A 14,167-nucleotide genomic window follows, 5' to 3' on the forward strand; every position below is an offset into this window, starting at 1 on the left:
GAATTGTAGTCTCAGTTTTCCACCCAGTATAGGTGCTGCTATAGCCCATCTGCTTTAAGGTTGCTGTTCATTCAGAGATGCTCTTCTGCATACCTCGGCTGTAACAAGTAGTTATTTGAGTTTCTATTGCAATCTTATCAGCTGAAAGCATTTCTATCCAGAGAAGCGCCATTCACTGGATATTTGTTCTCTTTCAGACCATTGTCTGTAAACCATAGAGATGTTTGTATAGGAAAATTACAGGATATCAGCTTTTTCTGAAATATTCAGACAAGGCCTTCTTTTGGCTGCTCCCTTTGGGTTCTCACAGCTGATCACCTGTCTCCTTCTCACCCTGTTTCTTGTATCCTCTTCTATCCTGCCTACCCTCTGTATGTCCTCCTTCACTACATCAGTGAAGCTCCTCCGAGGTGTCCCTCTTTTCCTCCTGCCTGGCAGCTCCAAATTCCAAATGTTTAGTCCAGTATATCAAGCAGCCCTCATCTTCACATGTGCAAACCATCTCCCGCTTGCTTCTCTAACTTTATCTCCAAAATGCTCAACATGAGCTGTCCCTCTGATGTGCTGAGCTCCTCCAGCTCAGCTTCTTGTCTTTTAGTCAGCTGTTGCTGTTACGTGATTGGCTGATTAAATATCTGCGCTAACGAGCAGCTGTACCTAATAAAGTGGTCGGTGTTGCTTTTAGGTGAGTTAATTACTGTGGTGCTTCGGTCAGCAGGGGCGCTGTGCCGCTTCAGGTACAGGGGGCGCGTCTGCAAGGGGAAGCGGGTTTCAATTTCAAACCCAAATAGTCCGAGGGACGAGCCAGCGGCTTGTGGGAAAGCGCTAATACGAGATAGTTACACTACCGCGTTTAGTCATAGCAACTGTAACACTATTCAGACCACATCTGTATATTTGCCCCACGTCGTGGTAAAAGTGCGTTACCCGCCGTGTCTCCGCTCCAGTTTTCCGCGCCTGGGGTTGATTTTATTCTGGATAACAAACCGTCGCCTGCCTGGCTTGCTTGCTGCAGGTGTTTTTGACCACTACGGATAGTTTACCACATTAGTTACACACGCACATATTTACGTCTTACATTTTCAACATGCCGAGGTCCAACAGGCAAAAGGAATACAAACCCGGAGATCTTGTGTTTGCTAAGATGAAGGGCTATCCACACTGGCCTGCAAGGGTAAGTAAGCGCTCGTCGTTGAATATCTCATTTCCAGCGTAGGGGTTTGGTTTTCATCTCGTTGCGCCTTAGCCGCTCGGCTCCAATCACTTGTTTACCTGCGAGGCCTGTAACAGCCGCTAGCTCCACGAGTTAGCCTAGCGCGGCGGTGCCGACCATCCACATACATACGGCTAGCCTACTGTAAACCACTGCGAATTTCTTTCTGGAGATTCATCGCAGAGTAGACACCTCTTTAACCTCCCGGGCTAACAAAATATTAATTTTTTTGCCAGTTGCTCTTTGCCGCCTTTTGTGTGCTGGTCTTTTTCGTCCCTAGGGGCCTTGTAAGGCTAACTTTGAGCTGTAACGGTTGAAACGAGCACTGTGGTAACACAGCATTGATTACTAGTTAACGGTCATGTCGTACGCAGCGTTAACGTGTGCTTCGCTGCAAAGATGGGCTGCTACTAAGCCACTTTGTGAGTTAGCAGCTCGCTAAATATAAGTTCAAACTGACCCCCCTTTCTTTTTAACTGTTGCTTTACAGACTAATGGCTACTTGTGAAGCCAAATGCTGTGGTACTTTGTAAACACGGCTGCCCATACGTTTCGAGAGATAGCAACTCGTAAAGTCGAAATTAGTTCCATTACGTTAAAAAAAAAAATGCTCCATGGTAATAAAAATAGTCACGTAAGACTATAACGTAATGTCTAACTGGCACTGCGGTCAGCATTTTCCTTGTCATTCAAAAGAAAAAAGTGAGAAAATGAAGGGAAAAGCTGCTCTTGGAGCATTTTTAAGTCATGCTTTATACCAAATAAATAAAAAAGATGATTACTGCAACCAATACGTTAGTTCTGTGCATGCTGCATTACAGCTGAAGCAGGAAAATGTGAAAGTGAAGCAGCATGTAATCCCATCAGCCACATCTGTCTTGTGCAGTTGAAAAGGAAAACTTAGATTGCAGTTTTCAGTCAGTGTTTCTGCCCTTTGGTGTAGCAGCCATTCATAAAAGTCAACTAACTGTGTCTACCTGCTTTAAAAAAAATCACTGTTCATTCATTTAAAGAATAAAAATATAAAAGAAATGCGCTATAATCTGCACTACACCACCTAGTATCTGTTTTGATCTCTGCATCTTCCCTCCTTTTTCTCGGTCTTATCACCCCTGTCTCATGTCAACAGCCTATAAGCCCTGCCCCACCTATCCTGACACAGTAGTCCTATCTGGGGATGCCAAAAGGCCTGTGTGGCAGAGGCAGAGCCACGCCACGATTGTCTATCATAAGAGTGATTACCTGTGCCGCTGCGTAGTGCTGTGCTAATTTAAAAGCATGTAAAAAAATTGGCATGTCCAAGCCAAACACTGTGCTGAAAGATGGTAAACAGTAAAACTTTCTCCAGGGAGTTTGTGGGTGCATCAAGATGTGTAATATATTTCAAAAACTGCTTGTTATTTAGTACTGTACAAGAATTTGCAGGTCTTTGAACCTAATTTAGCTTTACTGTTTAAACTGTTTGTTCATAATGAATTATTTGGAGTATTTATCCAGGATCTAACCTAAAGGCATCATTTGCACAAGTTTTCCACTCTTATATACGGTGCATTATTTTATGATGAAATACATTTGTGTAGTAGTATTACTATTGTTTGTATTTGTGGTTTTATAGAGAAATGACCTAACTCTTTTGCCTATTGTTTAACTTTAGAATAATTTTAGTATTTATTAAAGTATTGAGTTGATTGATTTGGGGTTTTTTGCCAGCTTTCCTTTTAAAACAACTGTGTTGCTAATTCACAGATTGACGAGTTACCCGAAGGAGCTGTAAAGTCGCCTTCAAACAAGTACCAAGTGTTCTTTTTTGGAACACATGAGACGTGAGTATTTTTCCATTAATGTTGTCACTTTTTAATTTTTTCACGTGGATGCAAAATGGGAAGAAACTTGGATCATTTGTCAAAACATTTTTTTTAAAAAGGGGTGTGTACATATTTTATTTAAAAAAACTAATAACTGACTGTTGTAGGGCCTTCCTGGGGGCCAAGGATTTGTCCCCATATGATGAATGCAAGGAGAAGTTTGGAAAAGCAAACAAGAGGAAAGGATTTGCTGAGGGACTCTGGGAGATTGAGAACAACCCCACGGTCACGCATGAAGGCTACGAGGTAAGTAGATATGAAGGCCACTGAGGTTAGATTTACACTGTGTTGATTGATGTATCCTATTTTAGCTTGAACACCTGCTGATTCATACCAGTGATTATCACACTTCAGCTCATCTAATTGTTGCCAATTTGGTGATTATCGACTTTATAGCCCACAAATCCAGTGACTTTGTGAACAAGGGTTTGCCAGTTGTGACCTGTAAGTGCGCCTTTGGCTCTCCCGCCAAAGGCGCACCTCTGTCTGCTCTGCCCAATGAGTGGCAAAGACGAGCAAGCAGCAGCACAAGTTGTGGTTTGTGGTTTGTACTGTGTGAGAGAATATTGAAAGGGGGAAATAGCATAAGCGGGATGTTTTTCTAAACTGGCTTGAAACATAAAGAGCTGGTTTGATTCTACACCACCGCCTGTTCAGCGGCCACATTTGCTGCTTTGTTTTGGTTTGCTGAATTTATTTTCAACATGTAAACAGTTTCCGGAAGTAATTTGGGAAGAAGGACTGCTACAGAGTTGGGTGAGAGCAAAGATTATTATAAGTAACTAAAGCCAAACTAAAAGTGGGTGTGATAAAATATAACTGAAAAGTGAAACAATGTTATGTGCATAATTACTGAAATAGCATTGTACAGAGAAAATATCTTTTAATTTTAATCTGAAATATCTCCTCTCGGCAAGCACAAACAGGTTCTGGTGCAACTGTTCATTGAGACTGGAATGTCTCAGGGATTTTTAATATTGTGTATTACTGTGTTGTTTTAAACCTATTAAATTTTACAATCTGACAAATACCCAAATACACCCATGCTATAGTAAACTAAAACTAGCACTGAAAGTAATAAAAAGAACTGCTAAAATTAAACAATAAAACTAAACAGCAACTAAATCTCATTGAAAATGAACTGAAACCACATTGAGTTGAAAGCACAACTGAAAATACAAATAAAAAATACAAAACTGTAATGACTGATCAGAGCACACTCTGCTGGACAAACTATGTAATGTAACCATTTATCAGTTACTCTCAAAGCTCACTCAGCTGTTTATCTGGAAGTTTAACCTCTACTACGTCACTAGTGATACTGTCACACCTTGCCATTGATGGATAGATCTAGACTTAGTTTCCCCATGTTTCACTAATGTGCAACTCTTTGCCTGTAGTCATCGAAGAAGGACAACACATCAGAAGGAGCAGGGGATACGGGCAGTTCAGAAAAAGCAGATGCAGAAGGCAGTAGTGACGAGGACGAAGGAGCCCTGGTCATTGACGAGAAAAATGAGAGGGGAGGAACCAAACGAAAAGCAGAGGAGTCCACAGAGGTGAGGTTAAACCTGACTCACAGTCCAAGTTCACTGTAAAGCCGTCTGATGCTTATCAAACTTTTAATAGACCTCTCCGAAGCGGCCAAAGGATTCAGAAGCGGAAGGTGATTCTAAAGTAGACGGCAACCAGTCTAACGTGGAGCCCAAGCTCAACGATGTGGCTGGACCCAAGGCGACCGCTCCTAGTGAGTCGAAACCAGAGGCCCAGGAAAATGCTCCAGCAGGGGGCCAGCAAACAGCAGAGAAGGTAAAACCCTCTTATTCGTTTTGGTTACCTGGGAAACATCCCTTAAAATGGACTCGTGGTGAGTTTGCTTTTTCATAAGAGAGGAAAAATACATGCATATTCACATCAAAAAGTGGGGCAGGTGCTCGGCCAAGAAAATGTGTCAGCAGTTCAATTTTACCTGAACATTCCTGGCCTTCATCAGACCATCTGAATCAAAATAAATTAACAACAAAAAAACAAAGTAGAATACTAATAATTCAACAAGTTTGTCTGTTTTGGCAGGTGTTTAATGGACAAAGAGGGAAACTTTTCTGAAGCCACCAAAACACCAGCAAAACTAGAAGCCATTCCACATGAAAACGTAGCTGTTTCCATGTGTTGTGGCCTTTTGTCCACATGTAAACGCTGTTATATAGCAGTAAAAGCCAGTTTCTGCATTTACACGTGGACAAGGAAGAAGTCAACATGTGCCTTCTTCACACTGTTCTTAAAATTTAAATTCAGGTGTTTTCAGTCCAACTGCCATAAGTGCATAAAGTCAATGTCCTAGTCATGCAGTCTGCTTTTGCAAACATTTGTTAAAGAATGGCTCATTCTAAAGCTATCACTGAATTAGTGTGGTACTGTATTAGGATGTCACTATTTCAACAAGTCAATTTGTGAAATTTCCTCCTCCTCTGGATATTCTGCAATCAACTGTAAGTTGTATAAGTGCAAAGTGAAAGTGTTTAAGAATCACAGCAGCTAAGTCATGTGAAGATGGAGAGCAGATTGCTGAATGTGGAGTGCATAAAACGCTCTGCTGATTCAGTAACTTCAGAGATAAAACCTCCTCTGGTGTTAACATCAGCACAAAACCTGTGCACTGGGAGCTTTGTTGCCGAGAAGCTGCTTTAGGTTTACTGTTTTGGTGGAACAGCACTTTTGTCCATATAGTGTATTGTTGTTTTGGGGGGTTTTGTTTGTTTTTTAAACATGTGGACAAGTTCTGAAACTTCTGAAAATTAGTTAAGGAAACTGTCTACACACAAAAAAATTATTAATATAAAAAGCCAGTGCTTACCATCATGTATTTTAAATAAACTTGATGTATCAGTAATATAAAAAGTACATTCTCCACGTCTTTTTGAATTTCAGGCGGTGCATGAAAATAAAATGAAATAAATTCTTTAATTGCTTTTCCCTCTTGTTCCCACAGCCTGCGACAGACAGCGCTTAACATCGACTCAGAAGAAAACCACGAACCTTTGACGCTTTTCTCTGGAATTTAAGCATCAACACAATTACCTGCAGGATGCCAGATTTCAGCCGTTTAATTAATAAGAGAATTTTAAAACAAACAAATAAATTTAAAAAAAAAAACAACCTAAATGTTTGTATTGAGAGACAAACAAATACTCATTTGCCATTTTTTGGGATATCATATATCCCAGAAAGAAAAAGTTTGCTAATCTGATTTCAAAACAATTGAATTGAGCACTTTAGGGCTCATTTATAAATGGGATTTTGGTGTGTATATATTTTTTATTTCTAAGTGCAATTACAACGACTGAATGCTAGGTGTCAAAACATTTTTCAGCTTAGAGGGGATAAACACTGAATATATGGTAAATTTAAGAAACAAACAAACATTAAAATCACAAGGAAAAAACCATTTATTTGACAAATGCTCCCATTTGATGGTTTTAAAAAGTAGATATTGTACAGGCGATAGAACAAATTTTCATCAATGCTCTTAGCTTAAGTTCATAATTTTACTGCTTCCATTTGTATCACCTAGCTTTTCAGCCTCATTTAAATCATTTATTCATTCATTGGAAATATGATTGAATATTCAGAGGTTTTTTGTTTGTTTGTTTGTTTGTGTTTTTTTTCTGCCCCCATTAATCGTCGTCTGTTTTGCCCTACAACATTTGTTGTTTCGGTGTGTATGCTTGATTGCGAGTGACCAAAGTACGTGATTCATTTCACAGGAACCCATATGTGGAATTAATTATGTAAACCCCTTTTGAGAAAAGCAAATTTAGGATTTAAGCCCCTCTGGTACTTAGTTTAGGCCTCAGTCATGCAGGCCTAGAAACCAGTTGGCAACTATCTGGCAACCACTTAAATAGTTATTCCCAATCACTTGGTGAGAAGTTGCTGGCAGTTGCAAGGTGAAACTGATTTCAAAGAAATATACGGAGCTGCACTGAAAACCTGCTTTGCGTGCTCTCAAGTTGCTGTACTTGTGTAGAAGATGCCGACTTGTCTGCAGACATTTGTCACCTAGTTGCGTAGCTGTAGTAAAACACAACTCAGAAACTGAGACTGTTCCCCAAAGATGTTGGGTGCAAACTTGTATTCTGAAGTCGGAACGTTCTTCATTTCCGGTTTGTGTCAAACTTTCAAAAAGTTTCACTTCCGCAGAACCATTAGTTGGCAAGTGTTTGCAGACAACTCGGTGTCTCCCTCCCAAACTACAGTAGACTGTGGTAATCTGCTAGTAACCAAATTAATCACAAGGAGGGATTAATTGTAATTTTAACAGATCTAGAATTAGTGACTAAGCCCATGAACATAAGAGTCAAGACAGAAAGCTGTTTTCCCAGAATTCAATAGGACCAGAAGTCTATTTGTAATTACAGTTCAGATAGAATGCAGATTTAGGGCACTTCCACGTTAGCTTCATCCATGTCTTTTACTGATATCAGCTAGCAACAACCGCTCGCCAAATGGTCAGAGAGTGCACGTTTCTTCTTGGTGACCGGAGGTTGCTTGGGAGTTACCGACCTGTCCCTAGGCCTGTGTGACTGACGCCTTACGTAAGGAGACATTCCTGAGTGATGTTCTGTCTGAGCAGAATCTTTAAACTTTAGCATCAGGTTTCCCAAACATCGATTAATTCTAGTGGCAGACTTGGAAAAATTTTTAGAAAAAAATGCTGGTGTAGGCTTAATCCTTATCTGGGGAAATTGAGCCTTAAAGGTAATGTGGAGCAGTGGTAATGACTGCAAGGGAAAGGTTGTTGGCATCACCCCTCCATGTGGAAATTATCTGGAAAAGTCTTCTAAAACTCAGTTTCATGTTGTGATTTCATGTTTAGCTTACAGTAGTTCCACTGTTGCTTGAAGCTGTTGAAAAAAAAAACTTGTGTATTCTCGAAACCTTTGAAACGAGTCGCTGATCTGGACTGCACAAAGTGAGATTCATTGAAAGAAACAAGAAACTGAATATGGGTAAATACAGAGAGTTAACCATTTGTAAATCTTCAGTTTATGACTTTCTTTTCTTGGTTTCCCACCCTCTTAACTGGAATACTAATCTATTTTACTTCAGTGGTCTTATTATTTTGACTGTGAAACAAAGTTGTGATGTGTTTTATTCCAACATCTGTTTAGACGACATGTTCAGAATATGGTGTTATTTTCCACTGTAACAGTATCCCAAGGGGTTCGGGCCCTTTCACCCACGCCATTTGGATGTCATCGTCATCGCTTCAGTGTTCTTTCATGTAATTAGCAGCGTTAGCTGATAGTTTATCACACTATGAACTTTTAAGGGAAAGCTCAGCTCTGAATGTTGTGTCGAAGATGGCCACCTTCCCATCGCCACACCGCTGATTTAAAAACCTTAAAATGGTCAAAGGCCGGATCTGGAGGTTATTCAAAAGTTTAATTTGGAATTAAAGTGTAAAACTTTGTTTTGTTGTTGTTGTTTTTTGTTTGGAGGGGGGGGGGGTTAGCCTTCTGTTACCTTTGGAAGCTGCCATTCATCTTAATCTGCTGCTTTGTTTACTATTGTAGTTGCCAGACCATTTAATAAACATGTTGATTACAAAAAAAACACTTGTTTCTGCCTTACTTAAACTAATCTAGAGTATCAGCTTTCTGGAAAGAACCTAAAACAGTCAGATTAGTTGTTGTGTTTGGTTTTAACGATCAGGATTGTCTATTTTTATTGAGTCAGTACAGTGCCTGCTTAAAACCAAGTATTATGTGGGATCTGTTGCTCTAAATCAAGCTCAGAGCATGGGAAAGGCTACCGTAACTTTACAGAACAACTAAAACTAATTACTTGTTTCACATCTAATTATTGTCTCTGATAAAAAAAAAAAAAATGCAGGAAATTAACAATGGAACGTGTTTTGTGTCTCTATGCAGCTGCCACAAATAATTTGCTGCTGACGCAGAGCCTCTCTGTGCGGTTCGCCCCCAAAGGCTGTGGTAGCTGAACTAGTTTTGTTGTTACGTAACGTGTCCTGACAGCTCTGAGTTTGCTGTAGGGTTAGGTTAAGCACAAGTTGTTTTAACTACTGTATTAGGGCGTAGATCCAACCGTGGGCTGAAACTGATTTTGGAATGCGGTGTGGTGGCTGTTCATCCGGCTCTCAAGATTAATGACTGTGTCTGTGCTTACACAGATTAGCTTTATTGTCTGTCTTTGTAACCCAGCAAGGTAAAAATCTGTCTTTCGCTTGCAGCAAACATGGATGTTTACCAAAATCCAAGGTCAAGGACAAACAGTCACATGTATGATTGCAGGTTTTCATAAATGACAGCCTCCTCTCGTGCTTAAATATCACTCGTGCTTGTCACAGTGACATAGCAGCGAGGCTTGTAATCACGGCCTGCATCTGCCTCAGTGGGTGGCCTTGAAATTAAATATTTCCACACTGAGCCATTCAGGTTTTACACATAACCTTTTGGAATCAGCAAAAATGTAGCAGCAAATCCATACACCCACCAACCACTTCATTAAGTACACCTTGCTAGCACCAGGTTGGACCAACTTTTGCCTTCAGAGCTGCTTTAATTCTTCGTGGTATTACTTCAATGAGGTGCTGGAAGCATTCCTCAGCTGCTCATCCATGATGTGAATCTCCCCTTCTACCAGTGTTCAAGAAAGTGGTCTGAGATTATTTGAGTGTTGTGAGATGGTGCATTAAGCTGCTGTGGTTGTAATAAGTGGTTATTTGAGTTACTGTTTCCCATCAGCTCAAAGCAGTATAGCTGTTCTTTTCTTTGCTGCTCACTGGATATTTTCTTGTTTCTTGTTTACAGATGGTTGTGTGTCAAAATCTCAACAGATCAGCAGCTTCTGAAATACTCAGACCAACAGTTGTGCCATGTTCAAAGTCACTAAAATCACTGTATTTCTTCATTCTGCTGCTCAGTTTGAATTTCAACCGGTCATCTTGACCATGTCTACATGCCTAAATGAGTTGCTGCCTCGTGATCGGCTGCATATCAAGCCAGGTCAAGACGACCTGTGTTAATGAACACTTGAACAGATGCACTATTGAAGAAGCTGGTGAATGTAGATGCAGCTATAAAATGCAAGATTTGGTTTAAATATCATGAACGCAGCTGAAAATGAGCAGATAATAGTATGTTTTTCAATACAAAAGTAAAATATCGTTAAATTTGATCTGTTAAGAATGTTGCATAGACAAGCTTGCATGTGTAAAGGACAAAAAATTACACACACACACACACACATATATATATATATATGTGTGTGTGTGTGTGTATATATAATTTTTCTAAAATCTTAAAGTCAGTTTTTAAAAATTTGTTTTCTAAAAATACACATTGCTAATGTTTTTTGCTGGAATTGTTGAAAATGGCATTCATTCAAAAACATTTTAAGTTTAATTGTCTTAGACACATTTGCCTTACTTAATTTTAAAACGTTTCCTCTTGGTGTTATCTTTTATTTAAAAATGTAATAAAATATTGCGTTCTTTATTGAGTCCCTCTTAGTATTGTATGGTTTGAATGTACTGAGCAGCAGCTGCAGCAGTGTGAAGGTCATCTTGCCCAAAGCAGCCTGCTCTGCCTGCATCCTGCCCACATATCGGTCAATTTAGCAACTGCGCATGCGTGAGGCCTGTTGCGACCCTCCTGTCCAGTAGGTGGCGCTACCGGTAGGTTCCTGTAGGTGTCAGCTCCGCTACATGTGTCATTGACATCAACAGAGGGTAAGTGATTTCTGCATGACGTTCTTTTATTGTATTTTAATACATCTACTTTTAGGGTTGTACTTAAAAAAAATTAGGCAGCAGTCTCATTTGTGAAATGTTTGTGTGTACGTAAACGGCGGAGAGTTAGCCGCTCTAGGCTAACGTTATTGATAGCATAATTCTTATTAGCCTAGCTTGCGTTGCTCCTGTGTATGGCTGCCAGCCTCTTGAAAAAAAAAAAAACTCAGCACCCTTGTTTGACTTGCAGCACAATGAGGCTGACCGCTCTGCTGTCGATGGCAGCCAGGGTCATTGTGCCCAAAGATTACCGTTACGGCACCAACAGGCCGTGGACAGCCGCTGCTAAAAGGTTAAATCCACCGGGGAAGAGGAGGAGGAAGGTGTTTGTTGAGCCGATAGCGCCAGAGGAGTGGTCTGTGCTCAAAGGGGACACGGTGAGAAAACATTTTTTGGGACACAGCTGTCAAGCTTTCATCTGACTCATATTGTGCAAATATTTTTCTTTATATTGATAGGTTTAAATTGTCTAATGTTCAGTGTTTGGTGTAAAGCTTTCCAAACTTTCACTCCACAATTGAGTGCTAATAGAAAAGCACAATATAAGAAGTAGTCCACTCACCATTTATATTCCCCCGTTGTTCTAAAACCAAGAAGAAACATAGAGCTTTGCAATACATAGTAGAAAAAAAAAACTATACAAGGCAACAGATAATGAGGATAATATTAAAATTAAGTCCAGTATGTGTTCATGTGATTTATCTGTATGTTGATAAAGTTTTAATCTGTAATACAGCTAATGCTAATAATGTTGTAATTACTTTGGTGTAGCCACAACTGATAGAGTCAGGAGAAGTAACATACATCTGTTGTAAACTTGCATGAAAACTAATTTAGGAAAATTCAGTCAATGAATTGGTAAAATATTTTCTGGCCAAACCAGCAAAAGTGGTACAGTAACAAAAAAGTATATTCATTTTATTTAAAGTAGTAAATTTCCTACATAGAGTTTAAATGTTTGCTTTCAATTTCTCAGGTTGAGATTCGGAAAGGCAATGACAAGGGAAAGCAGGGGAAAGTTATCCAAGTCTTCAGACGCAGAAACTGGGTCATCCTGGAGGGACTGAACACAGTAAGGAAGTGTTGTTTATTTTTTTTATTTGTTTATTGAGAAATTAATATGCGCATTATAGATTTTGCTTTTGAAATGTAAGTTACATGCCTTTTATTGAGTGAGCATTGTGTAAGTGTTGGGAGAAGATGAAAGGCTGTCTGTATTCCTACAAAAAATTTTCAGCATACACTTGAACTGTCCTGGACATGATTACATTACAGATTTTTTCATTTCCCCCAAAATTAAATTAGCTGTTCCATTTCTTTTTTAGCTCTTTTAAAAATGCTTCATATTTATCTCGTTGCTCCACCAGGTGGAGCCAGATGTCTGGGATGTGGGTGGTCAGGGTGTAGCTGCAGACAAAGCGCACCATTGAAAGCCTTTTGGCATTCATCTGTTTGCATTTTGTGCCTTTTTAAATGGGAGAACTGTGAACTTTTTTTCCCATCGTAGCATCACAGGTATATTGGAAAAACTGCAGATTACCGTGGGACGTACATTGCCAGTGAGGCTCCCATCCTGGTCCGTGATGTTGCCCTCGTTGACCCCTCAGACAGGTATGCTGAACTCTGCCTCAGTCCTAACATCTGTTGCTATGCTTATGCAGAACCTTAAAATAGATGGACCACGGGTTAGCTCAGTCTTAGTTTGGCTCCTTAAAAAAACAAATAAATGAATAGTTAATTTTTGTAACTGTAAGTGTGAAAACTTACAGCTGTAATAGATTTTAACATAAGATTTTCTAGTGAAAAAACAGCAATCTGTAATCTCTGTGCATCTGTACAATTTTCTTTTCCTTTACAGCACCATTAAAATAATTGTGATAACACAGCAATCTAAAGTCAAAAAATAGTTCACCTTTTTTTTTTTCCTTTTCCATTTAAATGCTCCTGCTCTTTGGCATCTTTCCAGACCAGTTTTAACTTACTGATCTCGATCTTACAGGAAACCCACTGAGGTCGAGTGGAGGTTCACAGAAGAGGGTGAGAGAGTCCGAGTGTCGCTCAGGACGGGGAGAATCATCCCGAAACCAGTTGTGGAGCGACGAGATGGCATTGTGCCGCAGCAGTGGAAAGGTAAGGGTGTGTGTGTGTGTAAATTTCAGTAGCCATTTTATTTCAGGGGTTGCTTAGAGTCGTCACATTAAGACCAGCTGTTGTTTATTTTTCCGCCTGTTCAGACTTCTGTTTTTAAGTGATCCAGTTCGACTGTTTTGAAGTGGAAGAAATATTTCTTTCTAAACTTGAACGCACATATGCAGGACTGTTTTTGCTAGTGCAGAACCAGCACACTATTTATTTCAAGTTGTTCTTGTGTGAAACTAAAAGTTTTCTGTTTGTCCAACAAAGTGATAGAAGTGTCTGATGATTGAAAAAATAGTTGGTGTCAATTGAAACGATGCATTCTGCTTTCACAGATGGACCTAAAGATACCAGTCCCGAAGATGCTCTTGAAAAGACATACATACCATCTCTGAAAACCCTGGAGGAGGAGGTCATGGAGAAACTCGGTATCCAGGAGAACAGGAGGCACCGAACGTCCTACTGGTACTGACCAGACAAATCAGAGATGCTTAGCCTCCCCTTTGTGCTGACCAGTTTTCACAGGAACTCTGGACATACCTTGTTCTGGAGTTGAGCAGAAGGTCAGATCAAACAGAGACTGTGAAGATACCAAGTGGAGGCTGTATGGACTCTTAACAAACTGCTGCACCATGAAAATGATTAAGAAAATGATCTGTAAACAATATGAGGAAGTGAAGTCAGACTGCAGTTCACTTAGGTGTCACTTTGTTTCTTTATAGTGTTGTGAATAAATGTCAGACTAAAGTGTTTGCATTTTCATGTGGAAAATCACAATCACGGGGTGCAAAGTTTAAAGATTTCATACAAAAAAAACCCAATGATCTTTGTTGCCCATCTTAAGTTTGTGTCAAACTTGTTTGGATACAATGAGGTAATAATATTGGTGTTTAAGACACGCTCCCTCGTGTGACTAAAAATCAGTTTATGCAGATTTTCAACAGTCAAAGCTAATGATTAGCCAATCGGCATCATGGGTGGGACAACTGATGTTGTCGAGCTCAAATGAAGGATGAGTGATAACAGAAGCACAGACAGTAGAAAGGGAATTCTTGCAGCAATTTACTGAAACGTGCAAACATACATGAAAATGCAGTACCTAAGACACAGTTTGTACAATTCTAACAAGCTTGAGTCAAT

The 14,167-nt window shown here is 39.8% G+C and overlaps 2 protein-coding genes across 2 annotated transcripts; both read left to right on the forward strand.

Moving 5' to 3' along the window:
* The first annotated feature begins 713 nt into the window (after positions 1 to 713).
* On the forward strand, positions 714 to 8,551 carry LOC146363006 (hepatoma-derived growth factor-like). The gene is made up of 6 exons (XM_084919300.1): positions 714 to 1,174; positions 2,960 to 3,036; positions 3,186 to 3,324; positions 4,479 to 4,637; positions 4,708 to 4,887; positions 6,068 to 8,551. Exons 1-6 carry the CDS (start codon positions 1,088 to 1,090, stop codon positions 6,086 to 6,088), a joined length of 663 nt encoding a protein of 220 aa, XP_084775426.1. The 5' UTR covers positions 714 to 1,087; the 3' UTR covers positions 6,089 to 8,551.
* Positions 8,552 to 10,697: 2,146 nt separating this feature from the next.
* mrpl24 (mitochondrial ribosomal protein L24) lies at positions 10,698 to 13,774 on the forward strand. The gene is made up of 6 exons (XM_084919090.1): positions 10,698 to 10,831; positions 11,082 to 11,268; positions 11,868 to 11,963; positions 12,399 to 12,502; positions 12,891 to 13,021; positions 13,363 to 13,774. The coding sequence occupies exons 2-6, from the start codon at positions 11,086 to 11,088 to the stop codon at positions 13,497 to 13,499; spliced, it is 651 nt and encodes a 216-aa protein (XP_084775216.1). The 5' UTR covers positions 10,698 to 10,831; positions 11,082 to 11,085; the 3' UTR covers positions 13,500 to 13,774.
* Positions 13,775 to 14,167: the final 393 nt, after the last annotated feature.

This window comes from Perissodus microlepis, chromosome 22 (assembly GCF_051167445.1).
Source record: "Perissodus microlepis isolate ML-2025 ecotype Zambia chromosome 22, ASM5116744v1, whole genome shotgun sequence".
Lineage (NCBI taxonomy): Eukaryota > Metazoa > Chordata > Actinopteri > Cichliformes > Cichlidae > Perissodus > Perissodus microlepis.